Here is a 20767-nt window from a genome sequence, read left to right on the forward strand (position 1 = left end):
TGGATGGCCGAGCCCAGAGAGTGGTGGTGAATGGGGCAAAGTCCAGCTGGCGACCGGTCACTAGTGGTGTTCCCCAGGGCTCAGTTCTGGGGCCGGTGCTGTTCAATATCTTTATAGATGATCTAGACGTAGGGATTGAGTGCACCCTCAGTAAATTTGCAGATGACACCAAGCTGGGTGGGAGTGTCGATCTGCTGGAGGGTAGGAAGGCCCTACAGAGGGATTTGGACAGGTTAGATAGATGGGCCGAGACCAACGGCATGAGGTTCAACAAGAACAAGTGCCGGGTCTTACACTTCGGCCACAACAACCCCATGCAGCTCTACAGGCTGGGGGAAGAGTGGTTAGAAAGCGGCCCGGTGGAAAGAGACCTGGGGGTGCTGATCGACAGCCGGCTAAACATGAGCCAGCAGTGTGCCCAGGTGGCCAAGAAGGCCAATGGCATCCTGGCCTCTATTAGGAATAGTGTAGCCAGCTGGTCTAGGGAAGTGATCGTCCCTCTCTACTCGGCACTGGTAAGGCCGCATCTTGAGTATTGTGTCCAGTTCTGGGCCCCGCACTTCAAGAAAGATGTTGAGGTGTTGGAGCGAGTCCAGAGGAGGGCGACCAAGCTGGTGAAGGATCTGAAGGGTCTGACCTACGAGGAACGGCTGAGGGAGCTGGGGTTGTTTAGCCTCGAGAAGAGGAGGCTCAGAGGTGACCTTATTGCAGTCTACAACTACCTGAAGGGAGGTTGTAGTGAAGTGGGAGTTGGCCTCTTCTCCCGGGCAACTAGCGATAGGACAAGAGGACACAGCCTCAAGCTTCGCCAGGGGAGGTTCAGGTTGGACATCAGGAAGAATTTCTTTACAGAAAGGGTTATTAGACATTGGAATGGGCTGCCCAGGGAGGTGGTGGAGTCACCATCTCTGGATGTGTTTAAGAAAAGACTGGACATGGCACTTAGTGCCATGGTCTAGTTGACAGGGTGGTGTCAGGGCAACGGTTGGACTCGATGATCCCTGAGGTCTCTTCCAACCTGGTTGATTCTGTGATTCTGTGATAAAAGGAGTCTGGATGAAACTGTTTCCAGTCAGCTTTATCCAAGGAGAAATCTGAGTAACACAGCCTGAAACCACAAAAAAAGGCACTAGAAACAAGAACATAAAAGAGAAATTTCTGGACATGAGTCCCTGAAGGAACCCTCTCTGAAGAGCTACAGCAAGCTTTCCCTTGAAGTTTTCTACATCATCTTGGCAAACTGTAGCACCGGTGAGTGATCATATTCGAATTTCACCAACTCTCTCAATACCCAGCTCAAGAGCTGCCTAAACACTTCATTTTAATTAATCTTCTTTGAAAACAGACAAAATATATTCACTCTGGATCACTAAGTTACAACGTGGGCAATTTTAAGATGTTTCAGTTTTAAGCGAGTAGGCTTTCAAATCTTAGTAAGAGCACTGCTGTAGTTTACAAGCATCACAAAATGGATTTGTGCCAGACAAGAGTGGGTGCACAGAGGGAGGAGAGAAACAGTCAAATCTCTTCAGAGGAATGTTATGCAATGGAGTCAAGCACCTACATGCTACTAAGGACTTGATCTGTGGTTTCTAGAAGTAGCAGAATATGCTGCAAAGCAGGTGACAGTAAAGACAGATACAAACTGCAAACTCCTCTTCTGCTTCCCTGCATAAGACATTCTGAGAACACAGCAGACAAGGAATGTTAGAGGAAGGAGAGAAGCGGGGGAGCATTAACTTCACATAGCACAAGGGCACCTGGAATAGCTCTAGGTCAAAACAATAAACAGAGTAGAAGCCAGAAGCTGTGCTCCAAAAGCTGACGCAGCAAACTTCGTCACAGCAGGGTAGTCCCCACTCTGCCCAAGTGCTGCTTACTTTTTCATATACCTGAATACTGTATGCTATGGATCAGTGGTGAAAGCTTGTATTAAGAGGTGTCATTATGTCTAGTAAGTCTTTAAAAACCAAGTAAGCAAAGTTTTATCTTCTGGTAAGAAGTTTATAGTACAGCCATAAAATGTCAGCCTGTATCAAAAAGGTGTAAGAAGTTCTACATTGCCCAAAATGCAGTAAAGGCTCCCATGGTATTTTGTTTTCATTTCATTCAAGACCATAAATTACAACTCTGCCCTTTGAAGGCCTCAAACTTTATCCTCTTTTACTAATAGCTAAAATGAAGGATTAATCCTAGAAAGAAATTCTAAAAGTTGTTGCACAGTTGTGCTTTCCAGCAAAGGAACAGTAACTTGGGATCAAAACTCCTTATTAGGTTTTCTCAGGGTTGCACTTCTGCTTAGGGAAAAGTAACTTTCCCTGCCCTTCCCATCGCATCCAGCAGTGCCCCTTACCAGAATCGGACTGTGGAAGCCCAACTCTGCTACTTGGTGCACTGTCAAGAGACATACTGTCAGGTCTCCAACTACAGAAACAGTGATGAATGTAAAAAGCTTGCATATAAAGCAACAAAGTGAATAACTCAGGAAATACTTAACACCCATTGCTCCTCCACCCAGCTTGTTAACATTTTACTGTCATCTGTCCCTACATTATTTCATCCTTCTAAGATATATTTATGTGTAGATGATGTTCTACAGCACACAATTATGAAAATATGGAACATTTTCACAACTTTTTTTTTTGTTTTTATCATACTTGTTAAAAAGTGAGCTTTCTCTGACAAATTAATTTAAAAAATCTGTTTCATGTGTTCAGTATAAGAAAGCTGACATTACTCTAGACAGGAAAGCCATTTGATTTCCAGATGCACTTATCAGAAACTTACAAGGAGCTAATGATTAGATGACAGAGAACAATAGCTCACCCACTGAACACACCAGCAGGATTACTATGCAGTTCATGAAGAGATCGGTAAGTCTGCTTAACAACCGTTTATCTTCAATATAAAGTTATTTCCCTCTAACAGCAATCCATCTTTAAAAGTCTCTGCTCTCAAATCCCAGGAACAAAAAATCCCAAATATGAAGCATGATGACATTTATATTAAAATCTCCCCAACGTTTCAGTAATATGCATCATCAATTCTCTCAATTATACACATTTTCATTACAGCTTGCTAGCCTTGTTTCTGTGCTTAGAATAAATTCTCCAGTCAGATTTAATAAGAGTATAGAATTGATGGGGTACTTATTTCAGTCTACTGAACAGATTTCAGTTGAAGCAAAAGCTCCAAGATCTGATACAATGACCAAACATAGTCTTAATTCAGATTTCTGTCACAGTTAGCTCTCTGAATCGACATTTGTAAGCCAGTAATATTTATTATTTTCAGAAACAGAATATAACCACAGTTCAACTTACTTAGAATCCAGTTCATGAAACACATTTATGAGTTTGCTCACTTCTGAACCAAGCATTTTAATACAACCCAGAAACTCATGAGGCTGATTAGACTTAGGTACCAAGTGAAAGCAATGCTGGCGTAAATACATTAAACCCCCACACCTTTTCTTATGAGTCATGTTAAATAATTAGAATTCTTTTGTAAAGGATACAAGGATTGTTGTCATCAATGCTGCAGTTGTCCAGGATCAAGGGGATGCCATCTAACTCATAAACCTAAATAAAAACAAAAGTTTGATTTAACAGATGTCTCAACAATACTAATGATGTTTCATGCAAAAAATACACAAACACATAACAGGGGTGTTTGTTTCATCAAAAATATTAAACATGTTAACATAAATTGTAGAGTAAATCCGGTATTATCAGCAGTAAGTATCACAAAACAGTAATATATGCAGACACGAATTTCACATTCCTCCTTCATTTAGCATGTGTTTGACTGAGGTATTTTATATGTTGTGCTCCTCTCACTGAGCCAGAAAAGCTTGCTTATTGCCAGCTCATGCTTGCTTCCAGAAGGAAGAACCACAAAAAAAAAAAAAAAAACCACATAGGAAAAAAAAAAGCTGAAAACTACATACACACATTCACCCAAGTTAGAACGGGGCCACGTGTCTTCTGTATCTTCTTTATCTATGCAACCTTTAAAAGCAACGTGTTACCTCTATGTGCCTAAGCACAAATTCTTTATATCAAGTACGAACCACTGACTTTTTTCCGTTGATAAGGTATTAGTTACATTATAAGCAAACCAGCAAGGATGAGATCTGTCATTTTTTATTTTCTATATTTACATACACATGTGAATTCACAAATTAGACTAATACATTTGTGTATGTGGATGAGATAGTAACATATAATCCTAATAGACTCACACATACATACACACCTACACTAATAAGAACTCAGGACAATAAATTAACAATAAATATGTAGAATAATTACCTTAAGAAAAGTATATTCCATAAGAAATTTATCTAGACTTCTAAGGTACACTATGTAACACCATACACCATCATGCATATTTATAGCTTTAGAAAGTGTTACTTATTTAAATGAAAACCTGTTCTAAGTTATCTGTAAAATTTCAACCTTGGAAATACTTTCTTAAGACATACAAGCAATTTTTTTTTATTATTACAAAAGTAGTTTTAAAAAGACTTGAGAGCAAGAGGATTAACTGTTTATATTCTTATACCCATATATTATTTATACTCTTTAAGCCATCCAGACACAGTCCTGGCCAACTTGATCTGCATTTAAGCAGGGGGGTTAGACAAGAGGTTCCTCCAGGAGCCCCTTCCAACTTCAACCATTCTGTGATTCTATGATAGCCAAACCATACTTGTCTAAATCTTAAATTCCTTAAAATTTAATTTCAAACCAAGAACTCATGGGGCAAAGGAATGCAGACAGAACATCAATTTAGGTTGTGGCTTGATGATGGGATTCTCTCTTCCATCTTTTTTTCCCAAAATAAGAGGTGTTTTTATGTACCATGTAAAACAACAAATCACAAAGTTTACACTGCAGGATGGATCAGCTTTCTGAAATGCAAGTTGTATGGTAAGAGGGGAAAGCTGGGTATGGGGAGATTTAGGTGTGAAATCCAAACCAGACTACCCATCAGTAAAACTGAATTCAGAGACAAATCTGAGTACATATCATCCCCTCTTACAAGTTCACTTCCAGATAATATTTTTGCAGAGTCTCAAGCTATAACATGAGAAAGTAACAGTAACAGAGATGGATATACAAACAAGCAAGGCTTCCATGTAAGAAAAGCAAAGAGCATTGAGACCTAACTGGCACATCTATGCTAACACACATAACTATACCTACATGAAATACAGTTAATAACATAAGTTTTAAAATATCCATTCTTTCCACAAAATTTTTGTGTTTTCCAAAGGTCATGCATCATGTATGATGTCATACTTCAAAGCCTGAACAAACAGTGACCTTCCAGTAATACATTACTTGCACGTGCTTGGGAAATGTTAGTTCTTTGATTTTTATGCTGTAGCCAAACTCTGATATGCCTAAAATGTTACCTTTTGTTTTCCATCAGTGAAATGCTGAACAGTACAAATTAATCTAGATTAAGTGCTGTCAACTGAAATAAACCATGCAATCTGTTCCAGTTCGATTCAAACGAGACGTTCAGTTAACAAGAGTAAGTAAGTACTCGGGGAAAGTAAAATTTTAATTAAAATCCACATGTGCTTCAAAAAGTTACTGTGGGAATATAACGAGATTCCTTCAAAGTTAAGTGCGAACAGAAGTGGCAAACCACAGCCTTAGTGATACCTTAATGTAAAAACCAGTTGCTAACTACCACTGCCTTACACACCCACTGAGAGTCTCTTGAACAGCTTACAACTGAAGTGTACATATAATTTGACCAAGTTAGGTACAGCATTTGTTACCAGTACATCAGCTTTAGTATGTCACCTGCGACCTACTACACGGTGAAATGAAGCAAGGAAAAGAAACCTTACAATGTGCCCACGCAATACAAATCTGTATACTTCTCAGCGTGACTCGCGAGGCGAAGATCTCCGATACGTAATCAACCACTGCTAGAGAAGTTCCAGTCCATGCCAGCTGTTTGTGAAACAACAGTGATCCACTGAAACAGCATTTTATGGTAACCTAAAATTCGTGCCAGCGTACTGTAATAATCTGGGCTACAAAGTGAGTCAGTTCAGTAATTGCTCTGCATGTAGCAGAGCCATTTCTGCAATGACAGTGCCACAGATAGTCAAAGGAAGGAATCACTGTTCCCCACCAGGCTGTCCTACCTGCCCGCTGAGAGTCTCTCAGATCTTCTCGCCCTCATCTGTCTGTAATCTCCCACATCAGCAGATATTGTAAATATCGAGAAACTATTATCCTAGGTCTCAACCTCTTACACAGATTGAATGGAACTATATTGCCCAATACAAGGAGGTTAGTGATATTTTCCAACTAATTGTTGGCCTCAGAGTTTTTCCTTTGAAGAGAAATGTCTGTGAAATGCATAGTGCAGAGCAAGGCAGTGGAACTTTTGCAGGGATCTTCTGCAGGGCTTGGGAAAGGAGTCAATATTGCACAAGCCTCAAATTTCACTTTAAATAAGGTGCAAAAATATCCTGGGAAGAAAACATGTAGTGCCTGGTGTGAAACTGGCTGTAATCCATCCAGACTTTGAAAGAAATTATAGACAGAAACTAAGGAATAGGACAGTTCTGATGTCTGTCTTGTAAACATAATTGCTCATATCGGCCTGTGTTACTAAAGATCACTAAACCTATTCTCCATTTACATTACTGACAACATAGCTGACCAATAACATGGAACTGCACTGGACTGTAAAAAAACTACAAGGTTATTTTCTTATGAAGAACTATAATGCTTTATGCTGAACTACACTGAAACAATAAATAGAGCTCCAGCCTATGTGTAGGCTGAAATATCAACCAAATTTAAGTTAATTACAAAGGTTACTTAAGACGAGTTTAAAATTAAAAACATACAACTCTGCACTAGTGATCTCTAATGCTTCAGTCATGTCAGTACCAAAAATTTTGCCATAATTTTATTGTGTCAGTTTCTATAGTTGTTTTCTAAAAATCAAAAAAACAGAATATCCAGCGTTCAAAAGCTGGTGTCTGTCTCTGCCAGTTAAGAAAGACATCTTTCACAACACAGCTTTATATTGCTGTCCCAGTTGTTTTCTATACTTGCCTTTGAAACATAATGAAGATTGGTATTATGTCACTGAGAAATGTAAATGTATTACACCTAAAAGAAAATGGCTTCCCCGATGACGAAGTGACTGCTAGGTTTTTTTCTCTTTCTCTGTACCTGGAATTTAGCATTCTATTTCAATTACTTAAACCAAACACTAAACAGAAGCCCATATAGGCAGAGATGCTATATAAATATTAAACAAGAGCTTATGAAAGTGACCCACCCAGACCGTATATGACCACTGCTCTCACGACCAAGGAACAATATAGTATTTTATTTGGATGGTTTGGGCTATGTCAATCCTGAGGAAAAAGCTATGCTTTTTCTCTTGATAATCAATGAATTTATTCTGACCAAAATTAAAGCTTTTATGTTATCTTACAGAATTCACATTTATTGACCAATATATCAATAAAGTCACTAGCATAATTAAGGATATCTGCCTGAACAGAACTACCTCTGATAATTTCCCCGTATTTTTTTTATGAAATTCGCAGAAGTAATTATCATTAACATAATCATTCACAGCAGAGCCCAGAGAAAGTATAAATTAACCGTAGATTGTTTCTTGAATCTTTCCCTCTAGCAGCAATGGTGCCAAGCTCAGGGGTAAGAATGCAAATTCTCTGAGCATGATAGTGCCTGTTGCTGAACAAGAAATCTGCATACCTCTAGTAAAATGCAACTACAACCTCCAGGTCCAGCAACTATACAGACAGTAACAGAAAACCTCCAGCAGAAATACTCTCTTCAAAGAATCATTGACACTTCAGGCATTAGAATCATTACCTAGTCAACTATAAGAATAGTATTACACAAAAGGTAGACGTATGCCTTTAGATAACAACGGCTTGAACATAAATTGTTCTTCCACTAGAATGTAACCGATTCTCAGTCTTCAGTTGATGCAGAAGGCAGAATGAGGAATAGGTTTGTTTCAGCTACCAAAGTGCTTCTATTTCTTAGAAGTTTCGTTTTGTGTAACTATAGATAAGCAAAAGGAAATGTGTTCTCACAAACAGAAGTGGACTGCTAACAGTTTGAGTAATCCATGCTAACACTCACTCTTCTTTTTACATGTTACCGACAAGTATATTGACAAATAGAAAGACCAGTTCCTAGTTCAAAAAGCAGTTGAGGGGTGGAGGGGAGGAACACATACTCTAGAAACAAGCCAAAAAACAGGGGAACAAGCAGGAACCATTTACATGGAAAAACTCCAGATATGACATTCTTTACAGATCACCAGTTTCCTACCAGAGAAAAAGTCTGTCTCCAATCACGTTTAGGTCCAGAGTATCAAATTTCAATTTACATTATGGAATTTTAAAAAGGTTTCTGTGAGCAACAGAACCAGCAAACTTCATATTTTTACAGACTTGGCTCCTTCACTGCACTCTTTGCAAGGCTCCTAGTTCTGTCACACAGTTAAAAGTGTCAAAAACCATGCAATCAGCAGCACATAGTTCATAGGTTCAAGTGTGCTGATCGGCTGCCAAACATCAGCCTTCATTTACAGTGGATCAGGGATCAACCTACCACTACCCAGCTTCCCCTCTCAGGACCACCACTTTGGGTTTCTCATTTACCTATTTGCTGATTCTCATGAGGCAAAAAGTAGGAGTATAACAGTATTTCTGATACCCATATTTCTCTGACAAATTTGATTTAAACTGACTAATGGATATAAAAGCTAGAGGAGGTAAAGTAAGGAAGAAGAAGAAGAATACAGCTGGGATAGCATGACCGCAGAAAATCTAAAGAATGTACTAAGGTCACAGAAAACAAACCTATTGACTATATTTTCTGTTTTCTCTTAGTACCCTAGATCACTGAAATTATTATCTTTCAACATACTTCTCAAGAGCTGAATCATGAAGGTATTAACATCTATCTTACATGAAACAACAGCATCCTAAGCTGTACCAACAGGAGCATAGCCAGTAGATCAAGGGAAGCAATTATTCTCCTTGGTACTCATTAGACTGCAACCTACTCAAGGGGCTGAAGTTATGTCATAGTAAGAGAGGTTGAGGGAACTGGGATTTTTAAGCCTGGAGAGGAGGCTTCAGGAGAACCTGATGGCAGTCTTACCATACCTACAAGGAGGTTACTAAGAAGACAAAACCATTCTCCTAACTTGAGCTCACAGTAGCTTAAATAGAGAAAAAGTGGTCACAAAAATGAAACTGATAAGGTTCTGACTGGATAGAAGGAAAGATTTTTACTATGAGGATATGGAGAAGGTTGCCCACAGTATCTGTGGGCATCTTGGAGGTCTTCAAGATTTGTCTAGATAAAGCCCTGAGCAACCTGCTCTGAATTCAGCTTTGAGCAGGAGGTTGGACTACAGACCTCCTGAAGTCCCTTCCAGCCTGAATGACTGTGCAAGTCTAAGACTTTTCCATGTCACTCCAACAAAAATGAAAGGGCTAAGACCATGAAAGAAGCATAAGCCCGTTCTTTTCCTCACATTAGTTCAAGACCAGATTCTTTCTACCCTAATACGACCTTTTCTTGGTTATAAAGCTGGAAAAAGTTGTCAGAAACAATTTATGAGAGTATGTAACAAACAGAAACAGTTGTAGAAAAAATATGATTCTTGCCCATTGTTGGAATAATCCTGCATGTTCACTGACTTTACATGACAGAGAAATCTTAAATTAATTTGTATTTTGGACGCCAGGCTGTTCATATAAATTTATTCCTATAAACTCATATAACTTTGTATTAATACCTGAGAGTTAATAAAAAGGATTCCTCAACTGTACAAACTAAGATGACTTCATGTTTTCTAGAGTAAAAAGTTAGGAATTTTGCACAATCCAATATACTGAAGAAATATCTCGGCTGGCTGGGAAGAAAATAAAGAAAGGAATAGAAGTGAGGTTTAAAAACCACAATTCATAAAAACAAAAGAGAGTGAGACCATAAAAAACATGGTTAACCCATGGCAGAAGCTTGCTAGTGAACACAGTAATCTTGAATCAGCTTCAAGGAAAAAAGCATGTTCTATTATCTACATCCAGGAGGATGAGAAGTAATGGGCCTAATGAACAGAAGGTTCACATTACACATTCAGAAAGTATTTTTAACAGTAATGGTTAGTCAAGCACTGCAATACACTGAAGCATGAGTCTCAAAGACTCGTGGAGCAGTCTCCAATATTGCAAGCCTCCACAAACGACCTGACAAATCTTAACCATGAATACTCTAACCAGTCCTGCTCTGGACAGGTGAATGGTTATGACCCTTTGAGTCCCTTCTGTCTCTAAGTCATGACTTTCTCACACAGAAAATCATACCAGAATAAATCATGCCAAAGAAAAGTGATCTAATGAAATACACACTGGGGATCTGTTGCCAATCTTTTGTCATCATTAAAGATATGTCTAAGTCTTATTTCTGCTGAATGTACCACATGAGGACTACATAATGACTATTTAATGAGAACCACAGAATCATAGAACCATTTTGGTTGGAAAGGACCTTTAAGATCATCAAATCCAACCGTTAACTTGCCTGGGCAGCCTGTTCCAATGCTTGACAACCCTTGTGGTGAAGAAATTTTTCCTAATATTCAATCTAAACCTCCCCTGGTGCAAGCTGAGGCCATTTCCTCTTGTTCTGTTACTGGGAGAAGAGACCGACACCCACCTTGCTACAATCTCCTTTCAGGTAGTTGTAGAAAGTGATAAGGTCTCCCCTCAGCCTCCTTTTTGCCAGGCTAAACAACCCCAGCTCCCTCAGCTGCTCTTCATAAGACTTGTGCTTTAGACCCTTCACCAGTTTTGTTGCCCTTCTTTGGACGTGCTCCAGCATCTCAATGTCTTTCTTGTAGTGAGGGGCCCAAAACTGAACACAGTATTCAAGGTGCAACCTCACCAGTGCCGAGTACAGAAATATATCCTTCAGGCCCTGCCGTCAAACAGGCTGATCAACAGGAGTCACTTTTCCTCCAAGACCTGCTCAACAAGATAGGTAATGAGTAATCAGACATCTAGGCAGAATCCAGCATTCAATTTGAATAACAGAGTAGCTTAATAAGAGTAGGAATATATCAAATGGTTAGGTTCACAAATCTACTCCTCTGCAGCTATGATGGTACTGAAAGATATTATTTCATTTTGTTCATTTGTGAGTCTAGGTTTTGGGGGATTTTGTTTGTTTTTCCAAGTAGTATAAGTGACAGGAGATACACAGGAGATTCTACTTCAAAGGACAAAAGAACACTGTAATCCCTTAGTGCTAGTGGATTCCCAGGTCTACTGCAGACTACAGGAACTTTGGCTTAGAATAGAGGCAGCTGTGGCTTATGGCAATCAAGTCTATTATTGGAGTTCACCACATCCTGCAGATCTACTGAAATACTTGTGGACAGAGGCTCCTTTCTCCAGGACATCACAGCAGACTTGCTTAGCTAGTTTGAGAGCTCCTTGCACCAGCGTGAATGACTTTTGAGAGCTAAGAGAGATCTTTATGTCCATTTCAGTCAAGGCAGTGTCCCCAGAATACTCTTCCACCTACTACAGTGTTTAGGTTAAGCGTGTATTTAACATTTTAATGTTTGAAATTCAGAAATGACAGCAACGAAACTTGTTGCTCCTGCTACATCAATTTCAAATATATTCTCCCTCTTTCAGCATTATTTCCTGGACAGACACGAGCTTTATTCAACTCTCCCTTGTCTCTTTCTGGGAGATAAAAATTAATAATAATAAAAATTGTAGAATCTAAAAGTGGGACTCCTTTGTGATACCCTAAAACTCTCCAAAGAGAATTGGTTCAGGAGATGAAGGTTTTGGCGCTACTGAGGGGGAAGAGAAGTAAAGAGAACATGAAGGTACTAAGCACACAATCAGGTCTGAGCCAAAACAAGCAGAAGCTGGAGTGTCCAGCTACTAGGAGAGGGTAAAACAAGTCATCTCAGTTGCTGAATAATTTTTTCCACTAGTCTTTCCAAGAGCAAAACACAGGAGTTTCCAGCCATTGAGATGACAATATACACACTTGAGAATTCAGAATAGGTTCCCGCAAGAGACAGTAACACAATTGGTTCATTTGTTTTTTAAACAATTCAGCTTTGACTTATTTACAGTTCCTAAAACAGAAACCACTTTTCAGTAACAAACAGATGCTGCTAAGAGGAGCAGGCTCTAAGCTCTTTTTAGTTTTAGATCTGCTACTTAACATGGATAAAATAAGGTCCAACAAAAGACGGATTTCGCTTGAAACACCCAATATTTGCTAGTCTGGTCTTTGCCTGTCCTGGCAGCAGCAGTAAGAGAAAACAACGGTGCTAAGAATTGTCCAGTATGAAATCCCTGTGCTTCATATCAGTAGAATTTGTACAAATTCACATCAACAACAGAGTATTTGTTTCTCTACTTCTAGTCACTATCTTATTCTCAGTCCACTAAAACCAGTAATCAGATGGTCTTAGTTTTCTGATTTTCAAATCATTGTTATAAAAGAGGTTCTCTTAATTTTTTTCTTTCAATAGAACAAAAAAATAAAGTTAAAGGAAATTAAATGTAAGAATTAGCTATGTGACTAGAACTGGGCTGAGGACATAACTTATACAAGATCATAAAAATTTCTGTTCCAAAGCAGAGTGAAAACCAAAGACTTCAAATTACTCCAAAGTTCTGAAAAAATATAGAGATAAATGTTTGGTAAGTCACATGATTCACCTCAGCTGTCATAATCACCATTGCAATAGGAAGTTCCAAGTTATTCTGGTAAGCTGCCAGTGTTTTGGTGGCTATGGTATTTTTGTCTTCCATGTCAAGCTTAACAAAGCATTTTAAGCATCTCTCAATTAAAATGAGGGACTACGTTTTGATGGTTGTGTGTACTGGGTTTTTTGGGAGGGGGGTTGTTTGTTGTTGTTTTTTTCTTTTCCGTTTCACATTTTATATTATGTTGCAATAGCTTTCCTTCTGGAACAAAAGTTTCAGGCATTCCATAAAACAATCCCAATTTTGAAAATTATTGACATTGACAGAGAAACAGATTACTACAGAATGTTTCTGTTGAAGATTTCCTCATTACCGTTCTACACATGATTACACACTCTTCTAGCCAAAAATCAGCACAACAGTCTTGTGACTCTCTATTAACCTCTTACACTCTGTTACTCATGCCAACTTTGGTACTTACTTGATTTCTTCCCCAAAGCCTGCACACACTGCTTTGCTGCTACCTTCTCTCAATATTCCAGTTGCTCCTTGAAATCCAGTTCCACTGAAATATCCCCAAAACTGCCACCTCTTACAACTTAGAGTGAGCAGGAATGGAAAGGAGGAAAAGCAATTCAAATTCATACCCTCTTTTGATGAATACACACTCTCATCGAGGCCAACATGTGCCACTGCTCTCCAACATTACCACTGTATTCCAAAATTTCTTCTACTTCTAACATCAGGGATTACAGCTCTTCCTTGGAAACTTCTGAATTCAGCAAGCAAAATAAATGGCCAATCAGATGTTTCCTGTGCTCTAATGATGATGACTGTTGTGTCCAGTGTGACTTAGCTTCTCCTTTTATTTCACTTTGATGAAGGGTTTAAAAAAAAATTCAATGTCAGACATATAAATTCATCTGTGGCAAAGACAGCAACACACAATACTCAAATGACGAAAAAATTTGTGTAAGAAAAGATCTATGATGATTTCAAAACGTACAACTATTTGCACTGGTGATTGCTGCATCTCACGGTAAAATTCTGCTGCTGAATACAACAGCATGCCACACTGAACTTCAGCACTTGGGAGTGCACTGACAGACTCAAGACTAAAAGCAAAGTACCACAACCACCCAAGTGGTGGCAGTTTCCCATAATGACACACCCCAGAGCTTCCTATTGCAATTATGAAGTGAACTTTAGTAGTGATAAAATTTTTTTAAGGAACTGTAAAGAATAAGTTACTGAGTATATTTTTATCGCCCCAACTTTACAGCCAAGGGGGATGGGGGGAAATAAAAAAAGGAGAAAGCCAGTAGGCCCTGAAGATTGAAAACAGCACATAAACATTATTAATGGCATTTGCTATTCTCTGTTTCCCACATTCCCTTGTATGCAGAGCTTCCAAGATTTTAGTGACGGGTCAAAGAACAAGCTATTAATTTTCTAGTACGTGTGTAAAGGACGTGCAGTCCATTACATGTTAAGTATAAAGCTATCCTTGATGATAATTACATTTTTCACTAGGTTAAAGCATAGTAAAATAAAGCAAGTGTTTCAGGAAAGGACTGTAAAATGCCTTTCTAGAACTCTACAGAAATTGTAAATGGTAGCCTGCAGGACCCGGCTGACTACTAAAGCCAGAAGACAGTTTAATGGTGTTTGCTGCTTGTGTTTAAATCAGACGAGTCAGGGAAGCCTTCAGCAGTCTGTAGCCAGCCATACAACTCCATCGCTTAATACCGCAGTAAATAACACTTCTCACTGAGCAATGCCAATTTCACGCTCCATTTTATATGAAACGTTACATTTTCCAAGAAACATACAAATAACAGAGCTATAGCCCTTTCAAAAGAAAAAAAAACCCCAAATCTTGCCATTACAAGAATTGCTTTGTTTCAGGACTAACAGATGTGGTCTCAATTTACTGCAGAGCAATACGTACAGCCTACTGGGGATGGTTTCAAAGGAGGTTAATGAAGGTGCTAATCAAGTCTCAAGTTGGGAGGAAAGAAGCTTTAGACGTACACTGTTCTGCTGACACTGATTCGTATCTTCTTCCCAATAACCTTTTCCTTTGTAATATCTTCAAGTCACAGAGTATTCTTCATCCAAATTAGAACACGTGGCATACCATTTCAAATACAAAGCCAATCAAGTAAGCTTTCTTTCATTTTTCCAAAGGAATCTGTTGGCTTTTTTATTTTCTAATCCTGTACAAAATATCAATTCTGGTCTAAGTACTTCCCTGGTAAAGCCCTTTCATTTGCTTCCTCCAAGTCATTTTACACCCAAATTCAGTACAATTTTTATTTATTCAATGCTCAGTACACAAATAAATCCCAAGAACTTTCAGGATAAGGTAAGAGAAAGTCGAAGTGTTGCAGCTTAACTTCATAACGAGGACTAGGTCCTCTTTTGAAACATGATCAAACCCCAAGCTCCTTTCAAGCCTCTTTCGTAAGCTCTGTATACTCAGCTATCAGTTTCTGCCCATATTGCCTAAAAGAACAGCGATTAAAACTACCACATTTGCTTCACATGTAGCAATAACAGACTGACTGACAGGTTGCGGGGGTTTACATATTTAAGTTTTATTGCCTCTTTTTGGTATTGTGGCTTTTGTAAAAGGCATTTAATGCAAAGTAAAACAAAATTGTTTGTAAGCAGTGTCAAAAATAAGAAATTACCATAAATAAGCAATTATAAGATGACTAGAGTAACTTGGTTCAGTTTAGCATTGTTTACAAGTCAGACTGGATTTATTTCTTCATGACTGAAATAATCTCACAAACTACTTTCAGCAACCATTTTTACTGAGACAAACTATATAGTCACACATTTTATGAATAAAAAAACCCCTCATGGTTAAGAAACTTTGCCTGAAGAAGATACTCTCTTGAAACCAGGGTACCCCAGACAGGACTAAATGAATTTCTTCACATGCTGAAACCAAACATTAAAAGGAAACAGACGACTTTCACTGACGTATTTAAAAGATTTCATAGTATTAATGCAAGGGAAGCTGTGGCATGAGAGAAACACTTTTCTATGCAAAAAGTGTTCAAATACATTAAGAGGCTTTATTCAAGTTAGCAGTCAGTAACACGATGTGGTCCGTTCTTCTCACTTTATGGCACCCTGTGAAAAAACAATGACTATTTCAACAAATGTTATTTTATAAATCTCAATTTTTTAAATCAAATTTGATTTGATTTCTCATCAGCTGTGTCTTACATAAACTGGTCATTTAATGAGAAGTAGAGATGTACTAATGAAGGTGTTTTGAATTGCCCACCTATTATGGAGCATCTAGCAGCACTGTACGCTAATAGGAAACTTGGAAAAGATAATGTATGGGAAGATGACAAACCAGCCTTTTCCGTTGTTTAAAGAGACAAATATTAACATAAGGTTTGTAAAACCAGTACAGTTGCATTAAAGTGTTATTCTTTATCACCTTAATTAGTTAAGTGGGGGAAATCCCTGTGCACGCATACTATTCAAGCATTTAACCTTCCTCACATTGCAGAACAAAAAGGGGTTTACTTCGGTTTGGAATCTTTTTTACAGCTTTTATACAAACAGAACCAAATCCCTCAACAATTCCAGGATATTTGCTAGTATGGTGTTTCATTTTTAACTGAAAATAAGTGTGAATGTTGATCTCTTAACGACTGTTCATTATCTTGATACGTTGCAACTCTTTTGCTAATGTAACTGCAGTTAAAAATAAATGTTAGAGAGTTTTCCCACTGACAATTATTATAAAGTGTGATTCGGGCAGCATGAAGTTTTTGTAATTTTCCATTATAGTTTTGCAGAGTCCCAAATTGCCAATGGCAAACCACAAAAGCATTCAGAAAGCAAGCCAAATTATACTCTAGGTTACACCAGTGTAATACTTCAGTACTTGGCCCTTCCAACAGTTATCTACAAACATACCAATATGTTAAGAGCAGAATAAATCCGGTGCACCTTACACTACTCCCTCATGACCAGCTGAGGAAGTCAGTTATGAAATGCCACAATCCACTTGCTTCATAACCCAGCTCAACTGTATTCTGAAATGCCACTGATGACTCCAAATACCTATGCCTGGAGCACCCTTTGACAAACAGATAAATGCAATACTTAACAGCCCTCTCCTACAGGTTGAGAGCCATCTGTGTTTTGAAAGCTACTTCAAGGAAAACAAACCCACTGAAAAGGTTAGGAACTAGAGAATGTAATGAGATTATATACAGGAGCAGGGCATAGCAGCTTCAAAACTATGCCTGCTGCAATCAAGACATCTGCAAATGAACTGGCAATGAGTTGTCAAAGGTTTACCCACTCAGAATGTCTTGAGGTAGGGTCTCCATGGCCCAAGTCAATGGGACACAAGGTCTAAATTCCTCTTACTGGATCAAAATAAGTACAAGAATCATTACACGGAGATGCAGAACGTAGGGTGGAAGGAAGGAAAGGATCATCAACCTCATCTTAGAAGAGCAACACACTACTGAAGTTTGAAGGCTGCAACAAACTTAGGTCATTTCAACTCATTTCAGCAGAGCTGCTAATTGCATTAGTAAAAGATGCAGAGCTGGGATGCTGGCTCCAGCACTGGCTTGCGGTTGCCCTTTCCTGCTGTACTTTTCAGATGGCCCCTTAGAGGCTGTTGGCTCATGACAACTAGCACTCCTCTGGACATTCAGGAATGGTTGGGTATATAGTGTAGGCTACAGGCTCTTCCCAAGGAGAGGTATGGGAAAGGCAGTCCTGTGATTCGATTTTGGTGGGGAAAGATGAAGGTGAAGGAAGTGAAGCTCATAAAGGAGAATTCTGTCATGTGGATGTGAGCCATGCCAAACCCTGCAACTTGTCCTCAAGGCTAGAAATGGTCCCTAACATATTTTACTTGCTGTACCCACTAGAGACTGGCCCAATCCTCACGTGACACTGACTGTGCTGCTTTGCTGACTATCCAGACTTACAGAAAGTTGAGCAATTATTCTCTACATTTACCTGAAATTCTAAGAATATGCATTTTCTTTTAATGATTCATGAAGCATAACCTTTGCACAAGATCAGATTATCTTATTAAGATAAATTTAGCCACCTTGTTGAGATTAAAATTAACTTTACATTTAAATCACATGATGTTGTGATTTATATATCTATAAAAGCCATATATTTAATATGCATGATATACAATAACTTAGGTATGCATGCTCTAGCACTACATTTCATGCTGAAAGCTTGCTAACGCCTCAGGCTATTGAGCGAGATGATACATGAAGCTGTATATAAGGAGACTGCATACTAGTTTCTTAATTTACCTCTAAATTACAACTACCAGAGGTTTTTTTGAGTATTCATGTCTCTAAATGTCTTGCTGTCTGGTAGTAACAACTGCAGGCTCTATGACAGTAAAATTCCCAGCTTCTAGCTGAACTCATATATCCATGATGAACTGAATTCTAAGTTTTTAAATTTGTAAAGGTGTTGTTCAAATTGCTTTAAGAATTCCAGAATAAATGTATCCTTTCATATGGCCAATTTACATGAAAATATTATTGTGCAAAACTATGTGTATATATATCCTCAGACACTAAGCCAACAGTTTATAAAATTTTACTTGTTCTGTTTATCTTCATTTTATTGTTATTTCCTTTCTTGCAACATTCATTTGATTAGAGGTCTGTATCTATAGTCAAGACTGCAGTTCTAACTGAAAACTAGAAAGAGTTCTTGTTTCAAGACACAGTTTCATCACTCTACATTAAGTATATACACACATCATGTTAGTAAAACTTCATTAAAGGAAACCTACACATGAACAGTAACTCTTCCTAGTAAGTCCATTAAAGAAAAAAGATCTTGTATGAACAGAGCTGGAGGGTAGCATTTCAGTGGGCTGAAATTTGTACCAAAATAAATGCAATCAGTAAAAATTAAAAACATTTTAAAGACATTCTTAAGATCTACAAGCCACTATTTTTTTTTTAAAGAACAAAGAAAACTTCTAAAGGAGTTTATTAATAAACACTGTTTTCTTTGAAGTTGATTTTCAAAAGGGACAGGTCGACACTTTTATAGAAAAGCCTGCAGGAGCAGGTGACCAGTAATGGTGGGTCAGAAGGTGAGAGGAGAAAAAGTGTTGAATCAGAACCTCAGTCAGCTGTCACCAGATTGGTCTATTGTAGGGGCATTAAAAATGACATTTTTACTTTTAAAATTAAGAAAGCATTTTAAAGCTTTTTTTCCTCAGCAGCCACAAATTCTAAAAGCACTTTCAAAAAAATGCATTAAATGGTGAGGTGCTCATGCAATTGTACAACTCAAGAGCTGGAATTAAAAGGCGACACTCCCAACCACCAAATACTTCAATTGAATCGCAAGTTCCAGAAGAAATGACAGCAGTGAATGTCCTCTCAAATTGAATCAGCTTCTCATGACTGGAGCTGTGAGGAACAGGCAGAGCTGAGACAACTAAATAGATGTGGTTAGAAAATACCAAAGGTAGTGACACCTAATTAATTTCAAGGGAACATAAGTTAGACACAAGTTCAAGGGAACCTACCAGTTCTATTATTAATTTCACTGAACTGTTCCCATTTTTGTTGCAGACAAAACGTTTTTTTTTCTTAAACTACAATACTGAACAATTGCCTGAAATAAAGCTTTTCAATATTCCCAAAGCGAAATGCACAATGTTAACTTTGCTGGACTAAAGGGTGAAAGGATTTTTAGAGAAGTTGGAAACTGTCCTATGGAAAATTCCAAGCCCTAAACAGCTGCATGAGTAGCACCCCTCCTTTTCTAAAAAGATAGGAAAAAAAACGACTGGGAGGTAAATGTAGTTTACCCTTACTAAAACTCAACAGAAGTGTTGCCCACTTCAATATGAATTCACTGAGCTCCATAATTGTGCTCTAGAACAGTAATTTCTAGACCAAAATTTAAACACTTCTTATTTTGTCATAGGTAAGATTAATGTCAAACCAAAGCAGACTGTAATGCTAAAATACAAAAACAACAAAGCAAGCAACTCAATACTTATTTTAGTTTGTGAAGAATACAAAAACTTTTATTTTCAAGATGAAGCTAATCCTCATTTTAAGCCCAGTTTCAATATTTCACTTGAAATATCAGTCAGATTGTAATAACTTAAAATATTAAAGCAACCTGAAATATTACACACATCACCTCAAAACTTACGGGACTGAAATGAAGCACACTAGGTATTTTTACTTCAAGAGGCAGTCAACGATCTAAAAGTTTTTCTTACACTTAAAAGCAGAAAAATTATATTTCTGTAGTTACACAAGCAGAATTAATCTCAAACTCAAATTAAAATACTGCAACAGCCTTGGTTATACCCATTCGTATTGCAAATACATCCCTTGCATTGGGCGTTCTCAGGAAACCGTCATCAGGGGAATATAATTTCCATGGTTTGTATCTTATCTAAATTGCACAGTGGAATACATATGTTGTTCAAGACTTGCACATTTTTGGCATTTGTAGTTTTCAAAGTACTGCTGGCTTGGAAAGTAAGATTTTTCAGCCTCTATAAATTCATATAATTTATGTTCATACAAAATTTTTTGTGTTTTCAAGTATCAGTGTTGTTTTTCTTTTTTCCTTTTCACATCATTAAGACTGCTCCATAGCTCAGTTTTTAACAAAGTCAATTGAGAAATGCCAAAAGACAACATCTTGCCACCAATGAGAAAAGAGCTAACAGGTACATAGAAATTGTTCTTTTTTTTTTTTTTTTTTTTTTTTTAATTTAACAATGCAACTTTTTTCCCAGGAATGGAACAAAAGTTGTGATTCTTACTCAAGAGATTGATTAGTCTCATATTTGAAAATCTCTTTCACAGTATATACGAATAATACAAATACAGTTTGTGGGAAGATTAGTAAGCCAAAGATGTACAATGCAATTAGTTTCAACCAAAAATAACACCCAAACCAGGCCAACCC

The 20767-nt window shown here is 38.0% G+C and overlaps 1 protein-coding gene across 2 annotated transcripts in view; it reads right to left on the reverse strand.

Annotated features, from left to right (window-relative positions):
- ATXN10 (ataxin 10) overlaps positions 1-20767 on the reverse strand; it is a 108551-nt gene that overhangs the window by 17666 nt on the left and 70118 nt on the right. For both annotated transcript variants that reach the window (XM_068402095.1, XM_068402096.1), the window contains exon 10: positions 3518-3581. In XM_068402095.1, coding sequence (XP_068258196.1) covers positions 3518-3581 — 64 coding nt within the window. The remainder of the gene's footprint in view (positions 1-3517; positions 3582-20767) is intronic.

This window comes from Nyctibius grandis, chromosome 5, assembly GCF_013368605.1.
Source record: "Nyctibius grandis isolate bNycGra1 chromosome 5, bNycGra1.pri, whole genome shotgun sequence".
Taxonomy (NCBI): Eukaryota; Metazoa; Chordata; class Aves; order Nyctibiiformes; family Nyctibiidae; genus Nyctibius; species Nyctibius grandis.